The 18,248-nt window shown below is 40.5% G+C and overlaps 1 protein-coding gene across 2 annotated transcripts in view; it reads right to left on the bottom strand.

The window, feature by feature from the left end:
- Positions 1-2,333: 2,333 nt before the first annotated feature.
- Positions 2,334-18,248, bottom strand: part of TMEM164 (transmembrane protein 164) — a 44,382-nt gene continuing 28,467 nt past the window's right edge. For both annotated transcript variants that reach the window (XM_075763643.1, XM_010307195.2), the window contains 2 exons: positions 9,165-9,265; positions 2,334-8,795 (listed from right to left, as the gene is read on the bottom strand). In XM_075763643.1, coding sequence (XP_075619758.1) covers positions 8,589-8,795; positions 9,165-9,265 — 308 coding nt within the window. In that variant the 3' untranslated portion in view covers positions 2,334-8,588. The remainder of the gene's footprint in view (positions 8,796-9,164; positions 9,266-18,248) is intronic.

The raw sequence follows: 18,248 nt of genomic DNA, 5'->3' as shown, positions 1-18,248 counted from the left end.
GCAGGCTCTGTATTCTCTGAGCGAGGGAAGTGGGTTCAACCTTTTTAAGCAAAACTTTGTTGCAGAACCAGTTATACTGGTATCACCAATACGGTGCCTACACTACTTGCAGCAACATTATTCAACGGAATAATGTGGTGAAATGTGTAGCAAAGAATAGCTTGACGTATTGCATAAAACCATTTCAATAATTGCTTCATATTACTCTTAGAGTAGTAGGTATGAAGTGCTTTGCCATGAGGGTTTTTTTTTTTTTTCCTTCATCTTGCATGTCATATCTAGCTAATGTGTGGCCTGTTGACCAACGTCTATGGCAAAAAAAGTTGACCAAATTCGGGGGGGGGGGGGGGGGGGGGGGGGGCGGGATTATAGCATAGAATTTGCACTGACTTACAGGGTTCCTGCACAGCACAGAGGGCCAGGTAAAAACATTTTCCCCAAAAGCTTTTAGTCATAACACAGTGGGGCCATTTTTTTTTTTTTTTAACTTGTTTTACCTTTAGTTCATGAGTAACTCTGACTGTCCCCACCAGGAGCTTGCTGGGGTGGTGGAAGCCTTGGCAAACCTCTACGTTGGGATGGACAGCTGCGCTGATACCAAGGAGATGTTTTATTTCAGAAGGAAAGGTGTTCCTGTGAGGCAACAGAGCCACAATCCAGCTGATGACAAAAAGTACCCAGACAGGTAAAACAGGCTGGGAGAACTGTGTCCCCTAAGTCAAATTCTTGGTGCACTGAGACATTTTTCTACACAGTCTGAGTTAAAGGGAGCATATTTCCTCTGTAGGATAATTCCTGAGACAAAGAAAGAAATCTGTACCCTCGCCCTGGAATTCAGAGCTGATTTTGCCTTTGATTACATCAATATAAATAGATTTCCTGCCAGTAGATGCAGAGTCTTAGAAAACAAACCACTAAAAAAAAAAAAAAATATCTCTCTGAAACCTTCCGCTGTTGAAGGCTGATGCAGCCATTATGCCACTGGCCTTGAAGCCTTGATTTAGAAGAGTAAAAAGGGGGGGGGGGGGGGGACCCCACCTCTGAAGGGAAAACCCTGCCCAAGTAAATAACTTCCATTGGTGTTTTACCATCTCAGAGAGCTGGTTATCATTAGCCTGCGTTAGGTAAAAACTGACCGAAAACTCAGAGTCCATTGAGCGGTACAGTTACTTAAACCTGCCTACCCAGGGCTTCCCAGTGTTCTTGCTACTTTAGCCAGCTGTGTAGTTCTCACACTATAAAACTCAAATTAGCAAAATACTACGCTGAAACATATTTCTTTAGTATGGAGGTGGCAACTTGCTTTATTCTTACCTGTCTGTTGGTATTAAATGTAGAAAGGCTGCCTTACACTTAGAGTTACCATGAGATGCAGAGGATAATTAGCAGTGCTTGAAAAAGGAACTTGCTTTTAGTTCATCTCAGATTTCCATAAAGCACTTGGGTAGAACTCTAGTACTATAAATGCTGATATAACAGCTTAATGTGCAAGAGCACTTAAGCTGGAGAATTGGTTCTGTTCCCCAGCTGTATGAAAACTTAAACCTTCTCTATAATAATAATAATAATATTCTCTATAATAATACAGGTGGGCAGAGCAAGTATGGTTGGTTTCTGGTATTTGCCAGGAACCTCACACACTGAAATACCTGCTTGTCACAGCATTATTGCAGTCTATTTAAATGTGTTTTTAATTATAGACAGGCAAAGTTCAGAAGTGCATTAAAACTACTTTGCCATCATCTATGGTGTGAGATTGTCTGAATGCCTTAATTACAACAGCTTTCCTAACAAAGTTTAGAGCTAAAAACTTCTGCACACATTCCACGATCTTCTACTAAAGTGACATAGCACAGGACATAAAAGACACTGCCAGAGCTGGGGCAAGAACAGGGGAAGCGCAGCAAAAGCATCATAATACTGTTTCCTGAGCTCCTTACCTGAAAGACAGGGAATATTTAAACAGTGATTAAAGGATTTATGTCCTACAGTGAGGTCTGCCAGTGAACTCAGGCTTGGCTTGTGTTGAGTGACAGGTGACAGGCACAGGTCATATGTAAATGCTTCAAATATCCAGAAATCATTGTTCTCACAGAAACTACTGTGTGCAAGGTACATTACATCTACCAGTACCAACTGCTTAAGACAGGAGAATTCATGTCCTTATCTGATTTGATGATTAGCCATCTAATATTAAAGTTCCTCTGTGGCTTTCCCCTTCAATCTGTAATATTAACAGTTAAAGTCAATTTTGGTTTTCTTACCTGGTTTTAAAAAGTCTTAAGCAAGACCGACTCTGTGCCTGGTACAATTCAAATGATAACAAAACTGTACAATATCCATTAAAATGCATTTATTTGTTTTAATTTGAAGGTTTAACAACTATTGCCCAGTGATCTGGACTGAGGCCACAACAACAAAAAAACCCCCATCAAATACAAAAACAAGTACACAAATTACCCCTTATTTGTAAATGTTACCTCATAACCAAGTTTTTAGCACATTAAAAAGTTTACAAAATTTATAACACTCTTACAAATTATTCAGAACTAACAGCATACGTGGCAGTTGAGCCTCTCCACCTCCGTCCTCGCCCTTGCCATAGCATTCTGGGCCCAGGTAACGCCACGCTTGAACTACGGGAACCGCAACTTTCCAAAGCCGGCTTTGTGCTTCAGCCGCGGCCCGAGCACAGTTTGGTTGGCGAGTGGGGTGGGGAGGCTCGTCCTTCTGCCCGCTGCGTTCTTTGCAGCATTGAGATAATGACTCAGTAAATGCAGAAATCATTTTTAAAAAAGTACAAAATTGACCCTGAAAAAAAATAAAATCATTTAAAAAAAAAATGCAAACAAACCAGCTTGGCTTTGACTAAGTTACACTAAAAGCTGCAAGACAGATTTACAGCAATATCACTTTGAGTACAAGATCACAAAAATCAAACCGATTTGTTATGAGTCTTGTCGCTGTGAAAATGGAACCATCAAAGTTGACCTGTCTGCCTGCAGAAACCTTTCACCTCCTACCAGAAGGGCTGACAGGTGCCCTCTTCCTGGCTTTTGGCCTTTTCAGAGCTTTGCTAACTATTAGGACCAATTTCATTCCCAAGAATCCACCTTCTAGCAGAAAAAAATTGCAACAGTGAGAAAACCAGCACACGTCTATTTTCCATTAGCTCTAGCCGCATAGGAAACAAACGCCCATGGTTTAGAGGCAAGACTTAGGACATGAAAGTAAGTCAGGCAAGTACAGTAATTTAACAGTTGCAAATAGCCATTTCTGAAAGAAAACAAAAACAACAATTGGGCTTTACAGGATGGTATCAAATATACAGAAATATCAAACCCCTGATTGTGGCCAGGAACAGACAGATCACTCTACAATGAGGTACTCTATAATCAAGGTATGCAAATGGTACAACCGCAAATGCTCCAGGACTTTTCGTGGCTCCCACCTTCGGCACGGCAGCATCTGCTGAAGCGCGAGCAGGCTTTGCTGCCAAGCAGCGTTCGTCAAGCCCCAAGAAGCTGAACCAAAACCAAGTAAAGGTGTGTGTTCATGGATGCTGGCTTTTCACTGAATTAAACGAGCACGATCAAAAGCTGTTAATTAGCACACTTCAAAAGAAACAAGACGCAAAGTCTTCTTTGGTGCTTAAATAGGAGGAAGTTAAACAAATAGCTACAGTGTCTGAATCCTTGAAAAAAAACAGCGTTGCGTGTGTCCTGGACAGCTAAAGCCTTGGCACAGTAACCTCAGTATTCACAGGCTGAACTGCCAGATGTTACAGTGGGTACAGAAATTTTACTAGCTCGCTTTTCTGCTTTGGAGAACTACTTACTGTAAGGCTGCACAAACAAACCCATCAGTAAACAATTTATTGTAGTTACTAATGCTTCATTTATGTGTAGGTTTGGCAGGAAATTTAGACAGCCGTTGACTGGCAGAAAGAATAATCTGTTCCTTCGCTCCTTGTTTCTTTTGTTTGAAGTGCCTACAGTACTAAAAATTAGGAGACTAGAGGGCTCTGTTCCACCACCTTAATACATACCAGCTTCTCTGTGAGGTCTAGGCACCGGCAGGACACAAGAATTTGCCAGAGGGCACCACATCAGTCCAGGTCAGGGTGAGATTTTACAGTCAGCTTCAGCCACTGCTGAACACAAGAGTGGCTGTACGGTCCTGCTCTGCCCCACAGCTATGGCTAACGTTTTCATAACTGTTACTACTGTGACAAAACATTTCGGAACATTTGACCAGGGAGGACCAGGACTAACCTTCTAATTGTACGGTGCACTGCTGCAATGTAAAAGCTCATCACCAGGTACTGGGCAACAGCTTCAAGTTATCTTGACCGAGATGGTGTACGTAACACTACAGGAGAGGATGCCAATTCACTTTCAAGAATAGCATTATAGTTTTGCTCTTTAATTTCCAGCACAAATAAGCATAAAAGCAACCAAAAAAAAGTCATCCCTATACCATAACTGTCTATTATAAATAAACCATTCAGGGAAAACAAAATCAGCCTCTGCCAGGGAAGAGAATAAATAACCCCTGTGGAGATTAAGTATTCTGCTTTCCCTTTCAACCCAGTGCCCTGCACATTGAACAAGCTCTGACTGATGCATATTCCAAACATCCCAGAGACAGCTGAGGAATAAAGGAGGTGAAGTTCCACGACATGAGCTTCTGAAGTTTGTTCCCCTTCTGCGCCCATTCTGACCTGTTCTTCACCTTCGGTGAAGCTGGTGTCTCAGTTATGCTGACAACAGTTTCTTGCAGCACCAGACCATAAACCAAAATGAAATGCCAAGTTTAAAAAGCCTTCAAAAAGAAGCAAGGGGGGGGAAGGAATAATTTAACTTTTGGGCCTCTCACTACAAAGAGGACAATGAGCTGCTGGAGCATGTCCAGAGAAGGGCAACGAAGCTGGTGAAGGGTCTGGAGCACAAGTCTGATGAGGAGCGGCTGAGGGAACTGGGGGTGTTTAGCCTGGAGAAGAGGAGGCTGAGGGGAGACCTGATCCCTCTCTACAAAAAACTACCTGAAAGGAGGTTGTAGTCAGGTGAGGGTCAGTCTTTTCTCTCAAGTAACAAGCAATTAAATGGCCTCAAGTTGTGCCAGGGGAGGTTTAGATTGGATATTAGGAAAAAATTCTTCACCAAAAGGGGTGTCAAGCCCTGGGACAGGCTGCCCAGGGAAGTGGTGGAGTCACCATCCCTGGAGGGATTTAAAAGACACATAGATGTGGCACTTATGGACATGGTATAGTGGTGGACTTGGCAGTGCTAGGGCAACAGTTGGACTGGATGATCTTAAGGGTCTTTTCAAACCCAAACGATTGTATTCTAACTCAGCCAGCTTCACTAACACTGTACAGCAGCTTACCGTCAAAGAGATGCACGTTCCACTGCCTTCCCTCCCGCCTGACTCCAGTTGTGCCATTCGACTCTTAAGAGTCGAAAAAGCAGCTCCAACATTTCTAAAATCCTTACTGAGTGCAGTAGTTAGTTTACCTCTCCACTTTTTTGCTGAATTACCATGTTCAGTTAGCCTTTTTAGCTACTTAAATTGGTACAGAAGAGTTCAACAAACTCCAGAACCTGCACAGGTGAGGTCTGGAATGGGAATACGAGCGTCCCATTGGCTTCGATGAGCGGTTCTGTCAGCATACTCCATGTTGTCAAATTAAGCCTGAAATTTCTAGTGTGACTCAGAACAACTGGACCAGCGTAACAGAGAAAAGCACGGCTCACAGCCCAGCGCCAGACGCAGCTACGACCCGGGGTGGGAGGGAAGGGAGGAGCAATCCCTTGCGGTGGCTCTATCAGAGTCAACGGCGCAAGTGGTACAGCTACACCAAGAATCCTTTTTTTACCCAAAGAGCCCCAGGGATTTCGCTCCCTTAGCTATATTTAACATTGCCATTCCTGCCACTGAGTTTTAAGTCAGCCAGAAGGGCTCACAAATTTTGCATTCCAAGGAAACAGCCTGCACTGAGACACCTGAGCTTATTTAAATGCTTCTGCAGTCTTAATTGACCAGAGGCAGTCAATGGTGGCAAACAGCAGCTGTTTTATACTTGTTTAGAATGCCCTGAAGCATATGACAAAAAAAAAAAAAAAGCTGCTACTTTCACATAACTCAGAATTTTTTCCAGTAGCTACAATATACTGAAGAAAAAATAAACAGGAAAGATTCTTTAAAAAAAAAAAACCCAAACCAAAATACCCCACAACATACACACATAAGTAAAGTTAAGCAAATAATAATGCTCTGTAACATTTACAGCATTTGGCTAAAAGTCATTCTGTTGTAATACCAAACATTCCTTCTAAACAGGACTGAACCCAACGTAAGGCATTTTGCCAACTTAAGTAAATAACTACACCATGATACACTTGACAGTAACTAGGGGGAGGGAAGAGTCACTGTACTTTTCATTCAGCTATCCGTAGGAGATGAAGTATATTAATAGGGGCCATGCTTTAACATCCAGCACTGCGCATCTTGGCATCTCCCAGCACCATCCTCTATTTCATCATGAAATGCTGAATTTGCTGAAATAACCAGCCAGAACTCCTGTCACTTCAACAGCTCGTTAAGTAGTCTTCCACAGAGGGATTCAGGCCTTCAAGACCAATGTATTCTTTCTTTAGGCCCTGCTTGAGCAAGATACACCCAGCTTTACCAAGGCAGCAGTGAGACTACTCCATGAAATTCATCCCACACAGAGACATTTGCGGGATCAACAACTGCCAGTGAGCCCTGTTTGCTGGTAGTTCCCATCATCAGGTGCTTGGCTTTCTCTGCTTGAATTCTGCTTAAAAACACAAGGATAACACTGGATAACAGACTAGCTATACGTGGTGGATGGATAGTTTAGATGGATGTCACATGTTCTCACGTTGTAAGAGTATGGTACATTTATTATGTGTGTGTATATATATACACACACACACACAGAGCGAGGCATGGAAAAAAGCCAGACACCAGTTTGTAAATTAGAACATGGGACAATATATTTCTAATTGAGGTGTACTTTTTTTTTTGATCATATGGAGTAAAAATATTTGAAGTAGCCATTTGTTCCCTCTCCAATGAATTTTTTTCTTTTTTAAGGGAAAAATAAAGTTCAACTACTTCTCATTCTTACTTTTCCCTCTTGAGGTATAAATGACTGTACCTTAACTTCAGAACCTATCTTCAGGTGATCCAGCTGGAGGAGGTATGATGGTTTTGTTTTATCTTACAAGTCACAGCTTTGACAACACAATGAATCTATAAATTGCAACAAACTTTTGTACAACAAAATTCCTGCAGCCTTGAAACACAACAGTCTGCATAATGGACTCACAATTAACTATCTGGAGGAACACACTCGAGATTTCCCATCTTTCTGCCCAACAGTTTCTCCTCTAGCCTTGGAAAATTTGCACAGGTACTCACAGTTTACTATTTATCATTCTGCCTATCTACATCCTGTTCTCCAAAAGACATGTTGACAGGACGATTTAGTCATACCTGTAAACTGGAACACTTTCTTTTCAGTAGAGGCCTGCACTGATTTGACATTCCTTTTTATATCTGAATTTTAAAATCAGTATACAGAATGTATTAGAGCTACAGAGAGAGAACAGAGTTTCTTTTTTTTTTTCTTCACTAATCACTCTACTGAGTGAGGATCAGTGTAGAGGAGGAATGTTTCAAGAGCTACTAAGTTAAAAAAAACCCCTCTGATGTTTACATTGGATTTTGTATCTCCACTCCCTCTCCAGTCTAAGCTAAGTGAAAAAACCCATTTTGTTCAAAGTCAGGTCAGAGCAGTGGATGAAATATCTTATCATAGCTTATATGTAACATGGTCTTTTGAAATTATTTCAATGTGGTGCTTTTCCACCCACTCAAATAAAAGCATCTCCAAAGCATCAAGGTCTGATGTGACTTAGCCAGATATTTATCCACACCACCTGAGAAACTTAGTCAATTAAAAAAAAAAAAGAAGATTTTTGAATGAGTTATTGTTCCCCAACATTTTCAACCAGCTTAAAGAAAATACAGTAGAACCTCACTGTTTTGCACTTAAGACCGGAGATTAAGTGTGCATCATTTCACTGTGACCATTTTGCAACATTCAAGTGCTAAGAGTTAAGCCAGGATGATGCATTTCAACACGTCTCCTGTTCACATCACCGGAGTGCTGTAATTCACCTTTATTTCCTATCTATGATACAAGTGTCCTTATATTCAATGGAAAATAAGTCAAAATGAGGTAGCACTGCCACTCTCTTTGCTGGAATGTGGACAGATCCTGGCCTAATTTTAAACGGTGGCTTAGCAAGATTCTACTGTAATCTACACAAAATGTATAAAACATGAATCTTTTCCAGAATAAGGCCACTAATTTTGCCATTGGCAATAGGCAGTGAGAAACAGCAGTTAAAAAACCCCTCACTTGATTATAGAGGTGTTTTTGAGGCAATAAACTGTGGGGAGAAGTATAAAGACATTGTCCTCTCATCCCTCCTCTTTGTTTTCCAGTATAAGTATCTCTGCTTCCTGTATGTACTACTCCGTGGGGAGAAATTTCAGTCTATTTTCTTAGCTGGGAGCCTAAGAAAGTCCATGCTACATTTAAAGATGGGGACAGCACTGTAAAACAGTAGGATTACAAGCTTCCCATGAGTCATGGTCATGACAGTCTGATGTCCAGATGCCCAGATTCGATACCAGGGCCCATAAAAAGGATCTGAGACGGCTGGACACAACATGTTGTTCAAATTCACTTCTGTAACCTGAGAAAGTGACAACAAATTTATAAGTTAACAGTATTTTTGTGTTGCACTGATTAAGACACCTAAAATATCAAAAATGTTTCGGTGACAATCCTTTGTTCAACACAAGTAGGGCAGCTTTCAGAAGGATTGCAGACCCAAATTCAGTTATGCATTTACTAGATGGATTTATGCAGGTACATAACTAATTCATGAAATACTTTACCAATACTTGTGAGATATGAGATCCAAATGCCCATTTGAACATGCAATTAAAAATTTGCATGCAAGTAGCCTTATCCATATATATGTGGACACTGCAAAACTAGTCAGTGTTTTTACTTTGACGGTACTTGCAAACTGTCCATTTATTAACCTGGATTTACTTACCAATCCCAGAATCTGCAAGATGCTAAAATGATATACAAACATAAACCCCGTGGATAAAAGAGCCCACCAGAAATTGCAGAGTGGTTCTGGAGTGTAGATACCTTGAAAAGAAAGGAAGACATTAGTATTCAGCTGAATTGCTGTGTCCATCAAACAGTCACGAATAATCCTCTCTCTTCTCCTCTGTGGATGTTAGGGCATCTGGCTTTAGCTGATAACCTTCTCAATATCATTACAGTAATTAATATTTGAGCGCCTTATTTCTTACCTGGAGCGTCCTGATTGGTTTCTTCCCTCCTCCTGGTCCAGCAGGAAAATATACAATATGTTACGGCATTAACCTTGTCTACTTTTCACCAACAGCAGTGATTTTTACCTCATTCTTCCTTCTACCACAGAAGCACTAAATGATTTTAAAATACTGTGATTGTATACAATAAATCTTCAAAAAGCAGGTTATTTATATTTAAACACCTGTTTTCCATGGGGGCTATGTCTTCAGCATGCACAGAACTAACCTAGGTAGTGGCAGCTCCTGCACAGCACTTTATTAGAGCAGAGCCTAATTGCAATTTCCTAATTTTATGGTTGTTTAACAACTATTAAAGAGTAACTTGCACCAGTAATGTATAGGAACAGAAAAGCTGTATAAAGTAGTCAATCCACTAATGACAGACTGTGCTTTTCAATGAAAACTGTTGTGGAGATTTTTCAGATATACACTACAGACAATTTTATAATCAGCAGATATCACAGACACTGTAAAATATATTTTTTTCCTTCAAATGAAATAGCAGACATCACATTATTCCTAGGTTTACATTTCTCTCTCTTCCTGAAACTAGGTTTTTTCAATTTACTGACAAAACACAATGTCACATGAGCAAGAATGTACCAAGGAAATCGGATCTAATAGAAGTACCCTTAGATACAAGACTATTTTTGGAATTAAATATTCAAACATCATACGATAAGAACAAAAGCAGTTTACCGAGTTGTCAAGACTCTTACTAACAGACATGAAAACTTCGGTATAAGTATTATTTTCCTTATGACTTTAATAACTTAACCTAGGGACGCAAAAGAAAGAGACGCACAACATCATGCTGCTCAGCTGCTATAAGAAGTTGTAGAGTTTCAGATAATTACAAAAATACACTGGCATTTTTTATCTGCTTTTGTCTGCTCTCTGATCCATTAGATATTATTAAATATTAGAATGTGTATCCAGTACTCAAAGGATAGCTTACAGCACCGAGCGCAATATTCATATTAGCCTTCGCTAGCTAGTACATTCAGTAATTACCAGGAAGATGCAACAGCCCTCAGCATATACTGTACAAGGCTCCTGGGAACTCAGATAACTACACGTGAGTAGCTAGCTGTAACGGAACTCACCAGACTAAAGCTGCTATGAGTATGCCTACGTACGGTATCGTACGTAGATAAAAGCAAATACCTGCTGTTACTTGCTTTACCACATCACCACATAATGGTGCATCCTGTCTCAGGTTTAAAATCCCTAGAGGACTGCTTCCTCGATCCCCGCTGTATTCTTACAATTTCTGCATAGTTTTCTTCCGTAGTTTGTACCCATTGTGCCAGTTCAGATTGATTTTGCAGTAGCTACCTGAAATAATCTAATTTAAATATAATTTTGTGTTACACATTCAAAGCTACCTACGCTTTACTGTCTAAAACCGTACATGTCTTCATTGTCCACTCAAAGTAACATAGCTTCTCCGCGGCTGGTCAACAGAGTAAGGAGTTATTGTACGTTTGAATGACAGCAGCACATATGCACCCCATATATCACTCACGGACTTTAACGAACAACAGTATTAGTGTAATTACCCAAGATACAACTGCACACCCTCTTTTAGTAAGCAACCATGATAACTATGAGCAGAGAAGCTACTTTGAAAGCATAAGGCAGCTTATAAGATTTCTTATCCAGTGGGTAGGTGAAGGTCAGAAGAAGCGTCTGAACTATAAGCAAAACCCAAAGGTAAAGGTAAACTCTACGTGAGTAACGAACGAAGAAGTGGAGTGCTCTACAGTTGAAGGGCAAGAATTCACAACAGTAATTCTTCAAATATACTTAGCAAGCATGATCTGAGAGCTGGTATCCTATTTAGAAAACGGTACAGGAGATTTTACCTAAATAGCAATGATATTCATTAAACTCCACTGCCTGCAAACATCAGACACGCGATACCACCTTGAACATGGCTTTTCATTACAGAGAGCAGGAGAAGCAGCAACATCTTGTGCCGAGTGTGCCAGAGTTCAGGAGACCATGGCTCTGCACCAACTTTAGGTAACCTGGTCAAGCTATACAGAAACTCTTTGTGCTCCCTCCTCAGCTGCAAAGTAACAAAAACATCATTTGACTTGCAAAGTTCTTTTGCATTGTCTTTGCAGTTTTAGGTGCATGTTTAATCTAGATGCAAAGCACAAAATAAAATTTAAATAAGGTATCTAAAACAGCTCCCAGAACTGGCAGAGAAGCTCTATACCAAATTTGGTTTCACGTGAACTCACCTGGTTGGCAGTTGCGTGTGTTATTTCAGAAGTATTCTACAAAGGCTGAGAACGGACGGTAGTAGGCTAGAGGTAAACACTCAGAAAAGCTAGAATCCAGAGACCTTGACATTTAGGCGACTTACAGCGCAGGTAGTATATAAACACTAAAATAGACAAGTGAATGCCACTATGAAACAAGACTGGAGGGAGAAAACAATCATTAAAAGACTAAGGAAATTGCACAAGATGACAAAACAGATCAGTGGCATAATTTGCCTTTGAACCCAAGCTTCTCATGACCAGCTTCAATCTAGTCAGGGAATCGTGTTTCAGAAGTCACTTGGGAGAGCTGTTCAGGTTCCTCCAGCAAAGAATTTCACACTGCTACATCCTCTCCCTGTTGCAAAGCTTCAGAAAATACATTAGCAGCTCTCACCCTCTACAGACTTTTGATCTCGCTATATAATAGAAAAATCCTTCCCTGCTAGACTTTGCAATCCTGAAAATAATGGTGTGATTTTCAGCAGTATCGTTATTTGGACATCAAGGGACAGAAAGGAAACCATGACCTCCGTGCTGAAACATTTCACAGAGCTCTGGATTCCCAAGTGTTGCTTTGGGAAACTAAATTTAAAATTTATACTTGGGATAATTTCTGTACATTTCTCATTAGATAAATAATCACTAGAGATTTTATTACTCTACGGTCCTGCTATTCAACAGCCAACTGTTTAACGGAGCAGTGCTGTCTATTTTCTGTAGTGCACAGTCTGTTAACAGAAACAGAGAAACAGGAAAATTGAGACCCAGGTGAGGGGTTGGTTGAATGGCCTGTGTTGGCTTTGGCAAAAGCTCCTTGCATCGGAAATCAATTTCAATAGGGAGCAGTGAGTTTTACTCTCTGTTTGCTAAGGATCACAGGCAATTCCTGTATGTTAAGCACTTTCAAAAATTTAATCCAACTGCCAGTCTGGCACTAATCTCATTCTCAGAAAATGCTCATGCCCGAGACAGTTGAGACCATTCCAAATCAGGGTCATTCAAGTAGGCTGTGTATTTGCTCATATTGAAATAGCATGAAATATTTCAGTTTAATTTAAACATTGTGATTTCAATAGCATTGATAGGAAGGATTTCATATAGAGTAAAGAGTTTGGGGCTCATCATCTGCTTCGGAAACAAAAATTTGTTGACCTTGAACATGCCAAGTGGTTAATTTTGCCATCTAGGAAATGGAAGCATGGCTTTAAAGTCTAAAGATCAACAAAGAGTCTCAATTTCTTTTATACCACTCCCCCTCAATGTCTTGTGCTAGTTCTAGTGTTCTTATGAACTATTATTTTTATTTAAGTTTCTCAAAACATAGGCTTGTAAAAATTTGCACACAACTTCATAGAAAGTAATACTCTTCATATTTCTGTGAAAACATAACTCAGGAGAAAATTACTCCTCTGTCTGAATTAGAACCTATATATAGTACAATTTTTTTAATGTAGTAGGGTGTTAAAATAATCTCTTTTTCCTAATTAACATTTTGCTTTCATTCCCACTACATTTGATAGAGGTTTACGAGTTTTCCAGCCCAGCACACTCCTTCAGTAGTCTCACAATTACAGGTAGGCCTGCTTAATCCAAAACTCAGAGCAGAGCAACTATTACAGTTTACAATTCCTTCATTTTCAAGCTTATAAAAACGTGAGGACAAATTTATTTCCATTTTATTTCTCTTGATCAAAGGGTTAATTCTAGTAGTGTGGCCTACTGAGCTAGCCTCGACACCAAACTTCCTTTCCGGGGGAAAACAGGAAAAATGTTCTCAAGAGGCTGAGCCTGAGATCTGCTGTTTCCCCTACAGCTGCGGTCCAAATCTACGTGTAGATTTCAAAATACTACCTCATGCCAGGAGATTGCTATTTCGCTGAACGCCAGCTACTGCCATCAGAATTAGCTTAGACACGGGTCTTGTATTACCTGCTCCTCTCAGGAACCATTTTTTATATCCCATAAAGAAGCAGCAGCAGTTCTTCCTTCATATAAGTGGTAGTTCTTCCATATACTGATACATACCCTTCTAAACTTCTCTGTCTCCTAAAGAGAGAAAGAAGTCTTTAACAGACCTTGGCCCCACTCAGAATGCCACAATCATTTCCTCATTTAGTTTTAAGTGTTTTATAATACCCCACACCATAGTTTCAAAGGAAACTGCCCAGTGCATAAAGCTTAGAGGGTCACACAACAGAGACACGTCCCCTTCTCTTCCTCCCTTGCTCTCTTAAATCAAACAAGATTATCCTGAAACGATCCAGCTGCAAGAGAGAGTGCAGCATGAGCAACAGCACGCACGTCCAGCTGCTGAACAGTGCCACAGCTACCCTGCTGCTGGAGGTGTCATAGGACAGCACAGCTGGACATGGAACCAGGCGTTTACCTCCAACACATGGGATTCAGGAGGTGGAGAAAAGCTGGGACAGGAATATGGAAGCTGCCAGAAGGAGAGCAGGAGAATAATATGCAAGAGTTGACAGGTCTCCGAGTTATTAAGAGTTTCACTGAAAGAGCTGTACCGCACATTATCAAGTATTTCAATGAGGATGGAGATAAACTAGATTTATGACTACCTAACTATATCCTGGATTACTACTAAGGTATGTTACAAAGCCTGCTTTATAACTCCATTTAAAAGCTAAGGAATATTGCTAACTACAGGTGTCAAAGTCAGAATGTGGCTGAGAAAGGGTACAGCAGCTAGAAATGTCTTTAAATATGGCAATCCCTCGCTCAGCTGCAAGTCCTAACAGCCAATGGAAAGCACAAGCTTAGATCCCCAATTGCTTTAATTGCACTTTCCTAGTCTACAGCCACAGGAAAAATGATCCTTTCGTCTGTACTTGGTATCTGTGTTCTACATCTTACAACTTAGCCCAGCTTCTCATTAGGTAAGAAACACTGCACTGCCCTTACAGCTGGCTACACAGAGCTGCTTCTGTCCGTCTTCTGAAGTGAGAGAGGCATGCTCCATGAGAAGGGAAAAGAGGGAAAAAAAATAAAATCAGTGTCTACTGACTTTCTGACAATGCCACTGAACTTCACCTCTTCTGATGCCACTTTTGAAGACACTTAGATCCATAAAGCCCCTTTCTTTTTTACTTGAGTCAGAGAGATAGTTTCTTCATTGCTTATAAAGACACAGCACTTGCCTTATAAGCTGGAAATTCTGACTCTACTCCCAGCAAACAACTCACCTACCTAGTTATTTAGGGTGTGTATGTCTGTCCACTTGTGCACAGCTGTACGACAGTGAATCAGCTCTTAAAATACACAGGGCGAGACCACAGGACTGTCCAGAATTTGCAGGGCCACTACCGTCAGTTCTGGCTCCAAAAGAAGATTACACACACACACAAAAATACAACCAAATCAATTTACTCTCTCCACAGCATAGAGAAGCTGTATTTGAATTGTGAATTTTGAGAATTTGCATAGCCATTTCCACAGTGGATGCTGGGGACTATCTCCCTCTGCAGGCTGAAGTGCTGGAACCACACAACCATTCAGTGACACCAACACGAAGGCCTCTGATGAACCACACACAATATCCTGGAACTTCAGGTACAGATGTTCATACATCAGATTACTCCTGACAAAATCCTAAAAAAAAAATACCTCAACACCAACATCCTTTTCTACTTCACTAAGTTAAGTCAACTAAATAATGCTGGGGATCTCAAAACACAACTCCACTCCTAGGGAGCTGCTATAAATTAACTCCTATTTCAAACCGTTGTGGAATTCTATCAATTGCTCACAGCGCTCAGGAAATAACAATTCCACTTTGATTAAATTTCAGTATGATTTGAAGCTCTGAAATAAGGTACACATCTAATCTTGTCAAATCCATCCAGAAATCTGACCAAACTAGCTTAAGGACCAAGACAGTCAAGAACTGAGAGTCTCAAAGGCTGGTGCTGTGCAAACTAGATTTTTTTCCCCGTTACTTTAAGAGTATACAGTTAGAAAAACTAAGTTGTCCTGAACACCACTGAAGGGCTCTAATACCTCGAGCTTGGAAGATCAGGTTAATGCTCTGTTGCAATAGTTGTGGCAGTTTGAGACATTACACTTCCTCAGCTGCCATCTCCCCAAGCCTTCTACCAGCAATCTGTATCCCTGTAGCATAAAGTATATTTATGTGAGTGTACTCATATGCTTCAGAAGACCAGCTTAGCTGTAGAGGAAAATGGTTTGAGGAGTTTTTCAGTTAAGGGGTTGGTTCCATGGTCTAAATCTGCACTTCTGTGGTTTCCACCTTCTTCCTTCCACCTTGACCATTCATTGCACTTGTCTTTCACTCATCTGATGCAACAGTGAGCCAATCCAGAAGCCACAAAAGCACTCATACTTTTTTGACAGTGAAGCAAGGGTCTCACCTTCTGAGGACAAGAGAAAACCTACAGCTCTGGCTCAGCCTATCCAGCTATTTCAGGAATGCTGTGTCCTGCCCAGATCCATATTATAATTTTTTGGCAGCTTTCACAGGTGATACAAGGTGAGATTCATTCAGCAAAAAAGTTGCCAACTGCAGATATACTTCATGTAGAACTGCCTTGAGTTAGGATTCTTCTATGCTGGCCTTTTATATTTGCACTATATCTATTCTGCATGAGACCCTCTTACTGCAGCCAAAAAAGATCCAAGTCAAAGTGCATAAGCATTTGTTTTGTCTAGCCTGGCATGCATGAATATGTATGCATGCCTATATGCACTTGGAAAGAAAATGTTAGAAACTGAAGTATGGAAATTTATATCCACTCAGTACAGAAGGGAGGGAGAAGGAAGGGGAAGAAAGAAAGAGGTCTTAACCCCCAAGAGAAAATACATCCTTGAGCTTCAGTGAGTTCACTGCGCAATGCCGAAGCCTGAGTTCTGAACATCTCTCTCATCAATTTGATCCTAAACGTGGTAAATCCCCACACACTTACATGGAGGGGACACGATGGTGATGCTGCCAGTGCAACATGACCTGTCTTCACCACTAACGAATAGCAGGGAGAGAAAGAAAATAAACAATTACAGCCCTTGCTTACTGTCGTCCAGTTTCCTTTCAAAAAGGAAACACTTCAACAGGTAATTAAATGTGTGTGCATGACTGGTACGATACCTGATTAGCACGTTAAACTCAGACATGCATTTCTGTATAGAATGAGCCTCAAATCAACTCTGCTTCAGGTGTTCTGCTCAACCTTCCTTTGAGAAAGGTTAATATTATGACTGCGATCCTATTAAGGCCATCAGTAATACTGTAGTATTACTGTAGTCGTGTATTTTCCATATACAATCCATTCCTTTTTGGTTTTCCAATTTTACTACCCTTTATCACTTCTCCCAGTCATAATCCATAGACTGACTGATGGAAATTTCTATTGAAAATGCAGAAATAAAGCTGCATGCTGATCAACGGCAGGATAAAAAAAGCAATTTTCAGAAGATACATAGTTAGGATAAAGGGTGTGATCTACTCAGAAAGTACTTCAAACAAAGGTGCTAATGAAATATTAACAAGTGTTTTTAGGCTGAGTAATTTTTCCATCCAAAAAAATATCACAGATTAGGTCTCCTGTGGCACTAGGCATAACTACTACCGAAGCCCATGGGTGAGGTATTACAGTCAGTCAGGTGACCGGGAGCCAACTGCAGAAAAAATGGAGTAGTTATTAGTTACACAGCCTAGGGCAATCTCAATTGATATAAATATATATATATATATATATAATGTCAAAATTCCTTTAAAAATGTCACTGCTCTCATGTCAACATTAGATGGCAGCAAATACTTGTAAATTAATAAAGGTCAAAGATTTAGAAAGCGGCACTAAGGTGAGACCGTACAGCACAAAGCCCTTCAAACTGCAGAGATAGTCCCATCAGCCCCAAAAACAGGTGCTGAAGAACCCAGAGAACCTTTACTTCAAAACAAACATAAAACCAAACCAACCAAGAAACCAACAAACAAAATAATAAAAGGAACACATCAAGTAACACTCAAGGCCGAACTTCGAAGCAAAAGAAATACACGTCTTAAAATTACGTTACATGGGAACTTCAAGGCCATGGAAAGAAGTGATTTAATGACATCACAAGAGCTTGGTTTGTCACTGCCTGCAGTGTAGTACATGACTGTTTACACTTTCTCCCCCCTCTCCCCACCCTCTCCTCTGCAGTGATTAAGAGTTTGTGTAACTTCTACAACTATACTGCACTTCAGCATTATTTGCCAGAATTTTAAGACAGCAAGATTAAATGTGGCTGGCATATATCTCTGATCAGAAGACATTCTCTTTCTTTCTCTTAAGTATGATACTTCACTTTTTCCTTTGGATCATTTTTATTTAGTTTCACTCAGCAGTGAAAAACAACAAGGTTACAAACCTATAGTGAAATAGGTGTGAAGGACTTTTAAGTGACTGCTAGTATAAACGCCAAAATATTCCCCAGAATGGAAGAGGCTGACCATTTGCTAAATTGCATCCCATTGCTTGACATCACATCCTCGGGGGTTTCA

The sequence above is a fragment of the Balearica regulorum genome, chromosome 11 (genome assembly GCF_011004875.1).
Source record: "Balearica regulorum gibbericeps isolate bBalReg1 chromosome 11, bBalReg1.pri, whole genome shotgun sequence".
In the NCBI taxonomy this organism is placed as follows: Eukaryota; Metazoa; Chordata; class Aves; order Gruiformes; family Gruidae; genus Balearica; species Balearica regulorum.
Note: the sequence above shows the minus strand (reverse complement) of the source record. Positions and strands in the feature narration are given on the sequence as shown.